At 38.8% G+C, this 14,111-nt stretch overlaps 1 protein-coding gene and 1 non-coding gene across 2 annotated transcripts; one reads left to right on the plus strand and one right to left on the minus strand.

Moving 5' to 3' along the window:
- Nucleotides 1–1,024: 1,024 nt before the first annotated feature.
- Nucleotides 1,025–2,962, minus strand: LOC146624727 (uncharacterized). Its single transcript, XM_085364094.1, has 3 exons — nt 2,735–2,962; nt 2,484–2,546; nt 1,025–2,132 (listed from the first exon to the last, which is right to left on the minus strand). The coding sequence occupies exons 1-3, from the start codon at nt 2,834–2,836 to the stop codon at nt 1,026–1,028; spliced, it is 1,272 nt and encodes a 423-aa protein (XP_085220220.1). The 5' UTR covers nt 2,837–2,962; the 3' UTR covers nt 1,025.
- A 5,268-nt stretch (nt 2,963–8,230) lies between these two features.
- On the plus strand, nt 8,231–8,303 carry trnav-uac (transfer RNA valine (anticodon UAC)). The gene has a single exon. It is a non-coding gene; the product is annotated as a tRNA-Val (tRNA).
- Nucleotides 8,304–14,111: the final 5,808 nt, after the last annotated feature.

The raw sequence follows: 14,111 nt of genomic DNA on the forward strand, positions 1-14,111 counted from the left end.
TTTTCTTTGTTTTTAGATGAAGAGCTGAGAGACTCACTTGGAGAAAGGACTCTTACCAAGGATGAAGAGGCATTTGTGAAGGCTTTGAGGCCTGGTCACATCTTGGCTTTTGCCACCGGGAGCAGCAAGGTTCCAGCCATAGGTTTTCAACCAGCTCCTAAAATAACATTCATTCACGATGAAAGCAAACATCTCCCGATTGCACACACATGTGCAAATGAGCTTCAGCTTTTTGTGAATGAAACAACAATGGCTGATGATGATGCTTTTCATTACTGCTTCTTAGTAGCACTCATGAATGGAGCTTTATTCAGCACCATCTAAACATGTTCCAAAAAAAGTGAAATTAAAATGGTGGGTTTGTTAACTCTAATCCTGTTCATTAATTGTAGTTTCAAGTAACTTTGCTTCATACAAGATAGTTGAAATAAATTCTGACTGCATTTAATGTTGAAATGTAATAATTTTCAAAGCTTCAATAGATTTATAAAAATGCTAACTCTGTATTTTCAACGACAAATCAATAAAGTCACTGGTGTAATACAATAATTTTATTAAGCTTTTTTTTTAAACAAGGACACTTCAAAACAGTTTATGCACAGAGTATACTAAACATGCTTTGTAGAACAAGCCAGGATTACTTAGACATCTAACAGCAACATTTATTAAGACTATTGCAACTTTACAATGATTAAAACAATACTGTAGATAATCTTGTGAATTGATTTAAAGACTGACTGTTCCGTGTTGATAATTTTCACTGTTATACTGTATTACAGTGTGAATTTGATCTTTACTTCAATCTGAATAACTGGTTTTACCCATAAACTAAAAGTGGTTGTAGCCTTCTGAATAGCCTATGAGTCACTGTCAGTCATTAACTCTGAGTCCTTATGTGGCAGGAGGCATCACTGCTAGAGGGGAGGGGCTTCTGCAGTAGTACAAAAACTGCATTTGCTGTACAGCATTTAAGAATATTAAGTGTCATCACTCTTTAGAACATCGCTGGTATCCTGTGGTTGAGGTCACACATTTACAAGTTTGTTAAAAATATACTGCTGTGTTCGTTGAAACAATGTTTTACCATTATTGTTGTCTTCTTCAAAAGGGTGAATGCTTGTATATAGCTCTTGTAAATCGCTGTCATTTAATGGGACAAACCTACTTTCAGAGTTTGACAAGGAGGGTATGGAGACCTCTGCTGTAGAAAGTTCTGGGTTGTGACGATGAGACACATGAGTTCCGCAGGCAAAAAGCTGGATGGGAGTTCTATTACCTTCAGTGGAAACAGAGTGATTGTTATATCCAGCTTTGAATTCCTTCAAAGTGCGGTTGATTCGTGGTAGAAACACATAATGAAGGCAAAATAGGTCTGTTGCATTTTCTAAGTCTAGGATACCAAGTGATTCCAATTCATAAAATATAGGTGCATAAATGCGGCTACAGTTGTTGTTGTTGTTGAAACGCTCAATCCTCTGGTTGTGCACAGAACTTCCCATTAAGACAGAGCTTTCACCCCTGCTTGCTCGCATGTCCTCCCAAATCTGAGCATTCTCTCCTCCGTGATCAGTCCTGATATGCAGGGGTCTGCCAAATTGTCCAACAGCTGCAGTAAAGAGGGCTTTCACAGTCTCAGCTCGATTATTGCTGGAGCACTGAAGAAACATCAACATCCTGCTGTATCCATCTATTGCACCATGAACAACAAACTTCCAACGAATCAGTTTGTGATTTCCATCTATGTGCCATATGAAATTTGGATGAGGCACAGAATATACTCGCTGAGCAACTGCAGTTCTTCTCCTGGATAGAACACCAGCCGAGTCCACCCTCCGCAGTGACTTTCTTACGCGCCATCTTTGAACCACTATGTTTTTGGAACGCAGATGACCCATCAGCATCACTTCTCCAACATTTGGATGTTCAGTTTTTATTTGGGACACTATCTGATCTAACTCATGGTCACTGATTACATTGAATTTTGACTCTGAGATATTATAGTCTTGCAGTAACTTATACAGAGTGGGCCTGGAGATGGAAAGGATAGATGCAGCTTCAGTAAAAGATGTTTTCAGGGAAAGAACATTTTCCAATTCCTCTTTGGAAATCTGAAGCCTTCCTTGGTAACCATCCTAGAACACGGCACAGAAAATCTCAATGAGCACAATTCTATAACAAAAGATGGGTAATTTGAGGCAATTGTACTGTGACAGATTAGCTAGAGTAATATTTTATCAATAGTTTTAAAATATGAAAGTGAGCAATCAAAAGACACTTCACAGCAAAAACAGTAATAAAATATGACGTAAAACTTGTGAATGTTGTTGGTGGTGATGTGACACTGCTAGTGATGGACCCCTAAGAAGATGAAATGTATGTAGAATCAGAATCATTACTTTGACAGGATTTAATTTAAGGTGACATATTACACCAAAGAAAAAACAAAAATTAGTCAGCTAAATGATATGTGTAAGAAGGCCTACCGAGCAGTATGGTATCCCAGTGGAGACGGCAGGTCTACTTGGTCCAGGTGCATTGCTGGATTCCTAAGGAAACATTTACATCAAGAACGACTGTTACCTACCTACCAAATAAATAAATAGAGTTGTATGATGTTCGATCTCTGTCTGCTGCCTACCAAATGAAATAATTGAGGACTAGCTAAGTAATTTAGCTTTGCTAGTTTTGCTAACACTGCTATCAACCCGTCCAAAATGCTATACAATAAACTTACCAAGTGCTGCGGCGTTTGTGAGGTCGAGGGTGCATTACCGCTGAATCGTTGGATGGCCGACAAAACGGCTCTTCCAATGTTTTCAGCTAAATCGCTGGACATGCTGGTAGGGAATAGTCGAAGCAGCTCATGGCAGTCAAAAGTGACCGTAAGAGGAGCGCAAACACAGAACCTGACCGCGACCGGCACACTTTAGCGCGGGAGGTTTTCTTGAAGCTTTTATTTTGGTATTTCCGTTGACCCGTACAATAAATTTGCATATTAGCTAAATATTTAGTTTCCCGTAACATTTAGATTTAACATTTAACATTTAGATTTATATATAACATTTAGATTTAACATTTAACATTTAGATTTATATATAATATTTAGATTTAACATTTAGATTTATATATAACATTTAGATTTATATATAACATTTAGATTTAACATTTAACATTTAGATTTATATATAATATTTACATTTAACATTTAACATTTACATTTAAATATAATATTTACATTTAACATTTAAATATAATATTTACATTTAACATTTACATTTAAATATAATATTTACATTTAACATTTAGATTTAACATTTAACATTTAGATTTAACATTTAGCATTTAGATTTAACATTTAAAATCCTGTTTTAAATATGAAAAGTTACAAATATTTTACTAAATGTTGTAAAAAATGACTCGAAAAAACATGTTTTTGTAAGATTTAGAGCTAAATGTGGAAAAATGTTGCTGTTAATTTCGGCATGTTTCAGTTTACAAACGGCGCCCCATACGTGGCCGCTAACTAGCTTTACTGTCAGCGAACACAGTGTACACTCGAGTATAAACAGCTTACTTACAACTGGGCTCCTCAGCCAGTCTTTTTGGCTGCAGTGGTTATTATATCTACATGCTTTCATCTTCCGTTTCTCGTGGGTAGCAACTCATACTTTCTCCCTCCCTCGCACTCAAACGCACACATCAGGAGGGGGAGTCCCACACGTTCTTACTGCAGCACAGACTACGCTGCACACGAGGGCCTGTAATACTCTGCTCAAATTACATTCTAATTAAATAATTTTCGCCTAATAACAAAAAACAGTCACTTCAAGGGCCAAATTGCATTAAATTTTTTCACAGGCTGCAAGTAGGAGTGACATGGGCCGCGGGTTTGAGACCCCTGAACTAAGGATTTAGCAAGTTTAATTTGAAAATAAATAAAAGGCGTTTAGTAAAAACTGTGACATATATTAACAAGTAATATTCGTTACAGTCTGCCAACAGCCAGATTATGCTAAATGAATGCTAGGAAAGTAACTGGTACTTTGCAGTTTTAGCTAGCAGTAGCCCATCTTAACAAAAAACAATTAAAATTCAAATATGACACTTAAAGATAATGTATTTTGATACAAATACTATTGTTTTTACTAGTTATCATGTTACTTGTTCTAATATCAATCTAAAACTTAATATTTGACCGAATAAAACTTACCGCAGCAGCAAGAAAAAATGGCGACCGAAGATTCTGAAATGCGAAGCTCCACAGGAAATGAAGGCGTGGTCTAATTTAACACCCACAGTGTTAAAATGCAGTAACGACTAAAATCCACACTTACACTTTTCAGGAATCAACTCCCGATGTGTTATTTTAACTCGATTAAGTGTTGAACTAACTCGGAACTCTGTTGAAATCTACTAACACTGAAAAATCAACACTGGCATTTTTGCTGTGTGGGTATGAGAGAGCTTGTCAAAGCAGGTCCTCACCAAACCATGGAAGCCAGGTGAACAATACAGCTGATCCCTGCATATCTAAGTGACAACTCACAGTCTGCGGGCATTGTGGGTTGTTTTGACAGATCCGCTGGCTCGTTTTCCTTTTCCATCCTCTCACATGTTATCTGGGCATGGCACAGTGTGCTGCTTTTGTCTGCAGCACTGCCATAAATGCATGCAGTTATAGTAACGCCTATACGCGACAGCTGCCTGACAGATGATGCTGAAGCGGGTCACGTGGCCTTTCAAAAGGCTCTTCAAAAGATTATGAAGAGGATTCTGTGCATGTTCCAAGTAAAGACGGCCTTGCATATGGCTGACGTTCCAAGAAATGTCAAGTGACTTTTTTCCTGGCTTTTGTTGAAACAAGTCAGTCATTGCCGTACAACAGCCTCACCTTACTTTAATAGTTCCAAGAGGTGCACATTTTGCAGCGCAGAGATCTTTAATGACTGCTGATGAAAAGATACCAGACGACTTATCACTTAAAGATACATCTTGTTTGTTTTAAGATCGGACATGAAGTTATGCTGTTTTTGCAACCACAACCAAAACATTCCAGACCACAAATATATTTTTCACAAAACACACAGCTGGAGAAATCTCAGAACTTCAGCTTCACAACAAAGTTTTTTTTAGAGGTTTATGATTATGTAATTTTCATACAGTAAATCCACTACAAGCATCCCTACAAAATTAGTTACTGATGAAACAATATGAATTAATTGAGAGGAACCAATATTTAAATAAGAGTTATTTTATTGATTTGTATAGAAAGACGCAGCAAAGGAGTGGACCAGGGACAGCGATCTTCCTAAGAGGCAGTCTTAGATAACTGTTTAATGTGTGCGCTGAAGGACATATCGTGGTCAAAAATGACTTCGAGATTCCTCACAGTGGTGCTGGAGGCTGATGGCATCCAGACTATCTTCCTGGTTAGACAATATCTTTTCTTGGAAGAACACTTTAACAGAGCTGAAAATATTCCCACATGTTAAAACATGAACAAACACAATAAAATAAAAGGCAAAAGGAGATGACTGACCAAGACAAGACCATATATAATGCTCCAGTCAGACCAGCCGGCTCAGGCTCAGGGTCTGGATGGCAAGGAAGCTTCCCCACAGAGGGTTGACCTGGGCACGTTTTGGTGAAACACGCGAGGCGGGAAGTTATCTCTGTCTAGCCAGCCTGTCCTTATCTATCACCAGAGGTTACTCATCCAGCTGCTTGATTCACAAGTCAAAAAATGTGCACACCCACACAGAAGCTTTCAGTTAATGGTGATTAAAATCTGCTAAGTTACTTAAGGTCACCTCTCTCACTGCATTAATGAAGACAAGGGAAATTCTTGAACAGGTGCAACGTCTGCGTTACACAGTGGGAAAGATGTTTATCATACACGAGCAAGTACAGCGGCACAGGCAGATGTGCAACATACAGCACTGTGTTGCAAGTAGTTTGAGGCATCAACTAAAATAGTAAAGAACAAAAAGTAGACTGACAAGAATAAATTGGACTGCAAATATTCAAACAGGTCCACCACTTTGGCCTGTGCTGAGCTACCACCAACTTGACCACTGGCATAAAAGACAATCAGAAACTGAATGCAGTAGGTTGGAAATCTTGTAAACCCAAATTTTATTCAGAACAAAACACAGGAAACACATCAAATGAAACTGAAATATTTTACTGTTTGGTGAGAATATTAGTTCATTAGCTCTCTAAGATGCTCTTTTTATACCCAGTCAAATTACTGACACGTTGCCAGCCAACCTAATTAGTTGCAGACTGTTCCTCCAGCTGTTTTTTTCAGTACTACGGATATTTCCAGCATTTTGTTGTCCCAACTTTTTGGAGAAGTGCCACTGCCTTCAACTTCAAAATAAGCTAATGATGTAGCTCATATATCATAGCTCAGTGTTTCCGAACCACTGTGCCGCGGCACATAGGTGTGTCGTGAGAAATGATCAGGTATTCCAGATTATCTGTTTTCACTTGATTGGTGCTCCAAAGCGACTGGCGTGAGTAACGGCAGAACAATTACACCCTCTTCCACTAGAGGGCAGTGCAACTGCTTGCTCTAATTAAATGGGTTGCCAACAGCGAGTAAAACAGAAAAAGACGAAGAAGAAATTACATAGGCATGCTGTGAGTGAGACAACGCAGCGCATTACAATAGATAAATATTTGAAAAGAAAAAGTAGTAAAAAAAGTAAAAAAGGTATACTAGGGACAAACCGAGCTAATTCCGCTATACTTGGTGTGCAGGGAAAAATGATCAATCTGCTATTTGTGACATTTTTGTTTGGTGGTGTGCCGTGTGATTTTTCTAATGTGAAATATGTGCTGTGGCTCCAAAAGGTTGGGAAACACTGATATAGCTAATATCATTAGCGCAAAACGAGCCAATGATATCGCTCATATAGCTAATATCATTATCTCAAAATGAGCTAATGATGCAGCTTAATGCTGAAAAATAATCGGCATGCTGGCCAGAGGGGTATGAAGGAAGCTCAACCTCGCTAGGATTTCTTGGAGTTAGCCGGCTCAACAAAACCTAAACCCGCAGACAGAGATAACGGGTATCGTTAGCTCAAACACGTCTATATAGCTTATTTACGAATCTAATACCTCTCACATAAACAGCGTATTAATATCTACCAGTACTGTCAACGCATATGTAAAAGTATTGATTTTCCTGCAGCGAAGAACTGAATTAGGATGAGCTTACAAAAAGCAGCTTGCTGAGACAAATACTACATCGAGTGTTCAGTATAATCATTAGAAGAAATAGCTCAGGATGCAGGAAGAAATATTTTCAAATGTATTCACAATCCTCAGAGGTCTTCTATCTATCTCTACAGCTGTTCGTCTTAGAGCTATTTTAACTCCTCAGAGAGAGGACTGCAGGCAGCATTGCAGAATCAGATCGACAAGTTTTGACAGGAGTTTTACTGCAGCAACTGTGGAATGAGCTGCGAGTCAAACAGCCAGCTTCACCAGGCCCCCGGGTGAATGCTCGGCAGGTCGAAGCCAAAGAAAATGTACCTGAGCATCAAATGGAAAAGGAACTGATTGTAGATAAACAGGTGAGTCATCTGGGTACCTGCAGGGAACAACCTGTAGCTGACTTTGTCCTTGTTAACATCTGGCAACTGTCAGTGAGGGAGATATTTAAAAGAATTCTTTTGACGCTTTTCTTTTAAGCGGCACACCGTGCACTCCTGTCATGTTTACATGCCACTATTGCATGTCATAGACTTTGTGCATTCTCCAGCCGTTAGTCTGTGCTTTGTCACGTATCCTTGACTTTTAGACATCCTGATACTGCAGGATTTAACGGGAGTTCTTTCTCCCAAGTGAGATTGTTGAGGTTCACTCTTTAATATGGCATGAATCTTACCCTGCAATATAGCGAACCTTGGGATAACTGCTGTTGTGAACTGTCACTTAAAAATCAATTGACCTAAACAAGCAAAAAGTAATAAAAACTTTGTAAAAGTCCTGTGGTTAGTTAATTGTCTTTACAACTACTGTGAGGATTATAGGTTTGGGTGAACAGCTGTTATAGGCGTTCATCAGATAGTTACTGCACTGAGACAGACAACCATTCACGCCTATGACAGTTAACCCAACCAGTGCATGTCTTTGAACATGTGCAGTGGGCAGAACATGGAAACATGAAACTAACCAACACATGTGCTGTCAGTCAGCTCATCTTCCTCTGCATTGTGGTTCCATAGTGTAGTGGTTAGCATGTCTGCATTACACGCAGAAAGTCCTGAGTTCGATCCCCAGTGGAACCAGAAAATACTTATCAAATCATAGTGAGAAGTGTTTGAATAATAGAAACCTACTACCTCCATTTTTCTGTATTTAACACAAAAGCTAAACAGCACAGTCTACTAAGACAATGTGCTTAAACCAGTATATGTGATAATGTTGCACCCCTGAATCTGACATCTCAGTCAGAACTACAAAAGTAAACCTGCAGTGATTGGTCATTATCTGTCACTCACATTTAAAGTAAAACACCCCAAAACACAAGGTTTTCAGCAGTTATGGTCCCAAACTTAACTCTAACCTTAACTATGTTCTCAGGAAATCAGAATATGTCATTTTGCATGACTTAACCAGCGAGGCTGTGGCTCAGGAGGAGGTGGAGCAGGTTGTCTGCGGGTCAACCTTCTGATTAGTAGACAAGGCCGAGTGCTTAGGCATGGAAAAAAGTGCTTGTGTGAATAAGGCTTATGGAAAGAAAGTGGTCAATGGGAGAACTACTACTACTACTAATAATGATAATACATTTTTCTGTCACACATAAAAAACTATTTACATTCCCCCCCCCCAAAAAGTTTGTTTTGCTTGTCGCTACAGTGTGTAATGTTAAGATTATCACCCATGATGACATCACGCTCTGCCCAAAAAAGTTACATAACATAACTTCCAGTATTTGGAATATTGAGAATCCGTTTGAAATGGAAATCCTGAGTGGAGTCACAGTCAGGACTGAGAAAAAACTTGGCAGTGGAGATAAATTGCTTGTGGGGTTAAAGAGCTTTAGTAATTTGGGGGAAGACAGAAAGAGCTAAAATCATAGGCTGAGGTGCAGTCAGTGCCACTAAGAACTAAATTTTAACTGAGTCAGTGCACATTCACATGCAATCCCTACCAGCACACAATTCTTACTCATTCGTACTGTGCATAAGGAGGCTAACACCCTTGCATACACACCGTGCATTAAGGGCGTTGTCCCCAGATGATGAAGCAAATCTCTGAGGCTCCTGAATGAAAGCGTCTTGGCGCAAACATAATGATTACTTCTCCTGCCAGCGAACTCAGCGGTGACTCCACCCTTTCTGTCATTATACCCTTATTCTTCTTGCTTAATTGTTGACTTTCTTCTGTCAAAATATCAGGTTCTTTTGTGTCACGCAGCCTCAGCAGAGCTGCTCGACAGCAGCGTTATCCTCCACCTGTCACATCACGCAATGACAAACAGGTATCGCCGACCTGCAAAGCCACAATAAAGTGGATGAGTTGATGCAGGGCAATGAGTGACTGTGATTCCTCACTGTTTTTGTGAAGAGCTGGCAAATCTATTATCTCCTCATAGGTAGGATTCTTTTGTGGAAGTGAGATTTTTCCATGACGTCAACAACCTTGTATCTTTGCAATTCAGATATTTAAGGTTATCGCCAATTAATTTCATAACCATGCCCATCTATCTATCCTCATGCATAAATTGCACATATAGAAGCTACTTATCACTTATTTATTCCATATTATATATATTCCATAATTTATTCCAGCATCTTTGCAGACTCCACTATTGTATGAGAAATACGTTATGTACACTGAGAGCAAAGACAGAGCCATAGGCCAGTTCCTTGTATGTGTACACATATGTGGTCACTACAGCCGATTCTGATTGGTTACTGGTCAAAGATCTATGCTGTGCGTCTTAGTAAGAGTTTTGCTTATGGGCAAATTAATAGTTATAATATTCTTATTGTAGCTATCAGATCAGTTCGGTTAGAAAAGCTACACAGTGAACAGCTAGAACAGTTAAATCAACTTTAGCAATGACCTGTGCAGGGTCAGCTATGACAGCCCAACAGCAGTTGCATCCAACACTGAATTGGACAAGCAGAAGAAAATGGATGGAAATAGTAATTAGGCGTGGGTTTTGATAATCGATTTATCGATTAAAATCGATTCTGGCTTGGATAACGTGATATCGATTCATTAAAATCCTGAATCGATTTTTAAATATAAATTTATTTTGCACGAAACGCCAGAATCTCAGGTTAAACCTCACAAAATTTCAACAACCACCAAACAGCTAAAACAGTAAATGAGAGCAGGAACACGGATTCTGCACAAAGATGTAAACACAAAGCGCGAACCCACCGACGCATCAGAATCAGCGAGATGTGACTTTATCACCCGACGGCACGGACACGGTCGGGGCTGAAAGCCGACAGCTCGCCGATTCTGATGTTTCGGCGGGTCCGCGCTTTGTGTTCACGCCCTTTTTGCGCAGATTTGGAAGCTGCAGGTTTTTATCTCTCACCAAACAATATTGACCGAACCAGCAGCAAAAGAAGCAGCAAACTACGCTTCACATAAACATCGTCATGAATTCCCTCTTACTTTTCCTGTTTTGCTTCCACCACGATAAAAATCACACTTCATGCACAGCTCTCTCTCTCTCATCTAAAAATCTGTTTTCTGCATTATTCGCTTGCTAGTTACGCACAAGTCTACCGTTGTTTACAGCGCTGTCGGACGTTTTTTTCCTTTTACTTACTTCCGAAAAGAAAGCGTAATTTCTGATGTTCAATACTGAACAAATGTAAACTTTAAATTATGCAAAATTGCAAAACGCTTAGCTGTGTCTCTAATCAAACCTCTGTAGCTTTGCTTTGCTTCATGTCAGCAGCATCAGGTAATGTTCATATGTTGATTAATGGTTTTCTTTCGTTTTTGATGTACTGCAGAATATTTTTATAAAATCCCAGGCCAGGAAAATCACCTTCATGTTTTTCTGTTTTATCTTCAGCTACTTTGACACAAAGGCATCTGCTGTGATGCTTACACCTTTGATAAAGTCTGGCAAGGGTCAGTTTTCTTTTTTTATTGATATAAAAATATGGAAATGTACTGATGAATGATCTGAATTATAATATTTCTGACTGTCTGAGACAAAATTTCCCTGATTTGAATCGAATGGAATTGAATCATGAATCGAATCGATTCTAGAAATCAGTGACGACCCAGCCCTATTTCTGACCACTTGATGAATGTGGTATTTACTGGTTGCTGTGTGGCACTGAAGTGTTTGTCAGAGTGATTCTTCATTATAACAACTGTTTTTACAGCAGCGACACAAATAATCTAAAACGTGTCCACCAATTATTTCCTATATAAGAGTTTGGAAAGCTGGAAAAAATGTAAGAAACACCAGATAATCTATTATTTTATGAACATTTTTATTATTTTGTTGCAGCATCATTACTGCACAAACAAAAAGCAAAATAAACCATTGTTCTTATTAATTGGAACATAAACAATTTGATAATTTTCTTACACACATTAAGTATCAAAACAAAATTAAACAAACTCACATACGGCTGATCTAAAATCCCATTATTTTAAAAAAAGGAAAAAATATCAATATTATAATAGGAAGTAAAACAAATATTTACAAAATCTTTCGATGAAGCTAAAACTACAGTATGTACACAGTGGGTGGTCAGAGCTCCCTTCTTTAGAGAGACAGGAGAACTTGTTCCTTGGGATGAAAAATAAAATAAAACAATCAGATTTGAAATAACAGGATGCGTTTCCCCTGCAGGGATCTGGGCCGAACCTTCAGCCTCTCGATACAAACAGGGCCAAGCTAAAATGACAATAAGGACGATGCGACTGTTTAAATGTTCTGGCATCACGCACCCGTTACAGATAAGAAAACACCAGTACGGCTGAGTATTTGCTCACAAAGTTTGTTGTTTTAAAAGAACAAAGAGGCACAGTGCTAATGGTACGAGACACCTGGGAAAGCAACAGCAGCAGTAGGGATTACAACAGATGTTTTCCTTTTCAGCTGCTTCACTTTGAATGCTGCACGTTTCCACTGCAGACAGAGTCTTGCACTCTCTGGCTCCACTTTGACAGCAGTTGTATTTGTTTTATATTTTAACCCTCCTGTTTTTTTGTTTTTTTAAGGGCTCACGACAAGACCAAACAAAAAAAACAAACATAGACAGCTCTTAATCATTTTCAGCTTTGACATGTCTGCAGACGGCAGTTGTTCTTATTACAGGATCCAAATTCTGGACCTCTGAAATGCTGCCACTGTTACGTTCTTGGATTATTTGTTTAAAGAGAGTGGGTGTGCACGCACCGTTCACTTAGAAAAACCTCTTTGGTTGCAAGATTGTCGTCTTCTGTTGTAATAATCAGTGTAGATTTTGTACTGTTTTTATATTAGAGTACAATTTGTCTTTAATGTGCACATTATACCAAAACTATGCTCACCAAGTATCAATCAATTCATTAATATCATTAATAACAGTCCCTCAAGGCGCTTTATATTGTAAGGCAAAGACCCTAAAATAATAATCTGAGAATGTAGTGGCCTCGCTTTAAATACGTTTAGATAAAAGGCTCAAGGAGAATCACAAAAGCCCACGAATTTCTTTACAGTTTACCCCAGTTGAAAGAAATCTGACAGGTAATGTAAACATACTATACAGTAGATTTTAGAAATCTCCATCTCACCTATGTCATATAAAAAGACCCAACAGACCCCAAGTCAATATCTTTAAGGGTGTGTCTCTGTGATGAGGTTGTGCTGAAACTCTGTGGGTGGTGGATCTGGTCTGTGGAGAAGCAGCATGCTTGAAAAAAAGTGATAAAAACAGCCTGTAGTGAACTCTGCAAAATAAGGTAGGTAAACGTAGTGGGTGTATGCCTGCTGGTTTATAACTGAGGCATGAAAAAGTTCACTGCCACTGCAGATCAAACATTTCACTGCCTCTGAATGGTGAAAAACAAAACAAACAAAAAACAGTATGAACTCCAGCAGCACTCCTGTTATTGATCAGCGTGCAAGATTTACTGGAAGACGTTTAAGTCTGTTCTGAAGAGAAGCCGCACGAGGACACGACACAGCTGCTAATCCTTTTACCCTGAGAAGGTTTAGATCTCCACGAGGATCGTGTTTTCAGGAAGATGACTTTTAGTGCTGTTCACTTTACAGCATCCACTACTTGATAACATTTTTCCACGAATAGTGAAGGTTTCCCTTCTTTAGTGCTCAAGCATGTTGGAAGAGCACTGCTCAAAAACAGTGTGGGGGCGAAAAGCCTTCTATGCTTTCCAAATAAAAGTCAAAAAGATGCAACAGCCCCATCGATTAAATGCTAAGCATTCATGTGAATGTGCACTTCCTGTTCTTTCAGTTAATAGGGCCGCCTGTGAGAGCGTAATGTACCAGGCGCACGGCGTATTAACAAACCTGATTACATAATAGAGCTATCCACCCATCTCTATCTTTCTTGGGTTGAAGTGTTGAATAAATACAGGACAATTAAGCAAAAAGAGAGAAAAAAAAAAGAGGGTGAAAAACAGCGCTGAATGGAAAAGGCAAGCAAACACCAAACTGTTGTCATAGGAGCTCCGTTGCCACGGCAACAGGTAATGTCATGGATACAAACATTGGCAAATTGCGCTGCTCCGTGAGCTCAACAGGTATTACCTGTATAGAAAAACATGCAGAACTAGGAGATGATTAACTTTTCCGTGCAGTTTTCTGATTCCGACTGATCTTTTTTTCTCTTTTCTTTCTTTTTGTTTTTTAAAAGACCCTTGACCCTTCTACCACAAGGAAGTTTTGAAGTGGGATAAGACATTCGATAAGAAAAAAAAAAAAGTTGTCAAGTATAAATTTCAATACATTCGTCATATTATTAAACACACATACGCACACTTACAAACAAGTATGTACAGAGGACAGGCAAGTGTTTCCACCTCTTACTTACAGTTCATACCTCAATCGATAAAAGGCGGTGACAGGTGAAGATGATGATGATGTTGGCAGCAGATTT

Source organism: Diplotaxodon limnothrissa, linkage group LG10 (genome assembly GCF_057381915.1).
Source record: "Diplotaxodon limnothrissa isolate DT_005_m linkage group LG10, D_limnothrissa_male_GT1.1, whole genome shotgun sequence".
Classification (NCBI taxonomy): Eukaryota; Metazoa; Chordata; class Actinopteri; order Cichliformes; family Cichlidae; genus Diplotaxodon; species Diplotaxodon limnothrissa.

Excerpts from the sequence above, each read along its gene's own strand:
- LOC146624727 (XM_085364094.1), bottom strand. The coding sequence starts at position 2,836 with ATGTCCAGCGATTTAGCTGAAAACATTGGAAGAGCCGTTTTGTCGGCC. Across the intron at positions 2,547-2,734 it reads CACAAACGCCGCAGCACTTG|GAATCCAGCAATGCACCTGG; the intron begins GTAAGTTTATTG and ends ATGTTTCCTTAG. Across the intron at positions 2,133-2,483 it reads CTGGGATACCATACTGCTCG|GATGGTTACCAAGGAAGGCT; the intron begins GTAGGCCTTCTT and ends GCCGTGTTCTAG.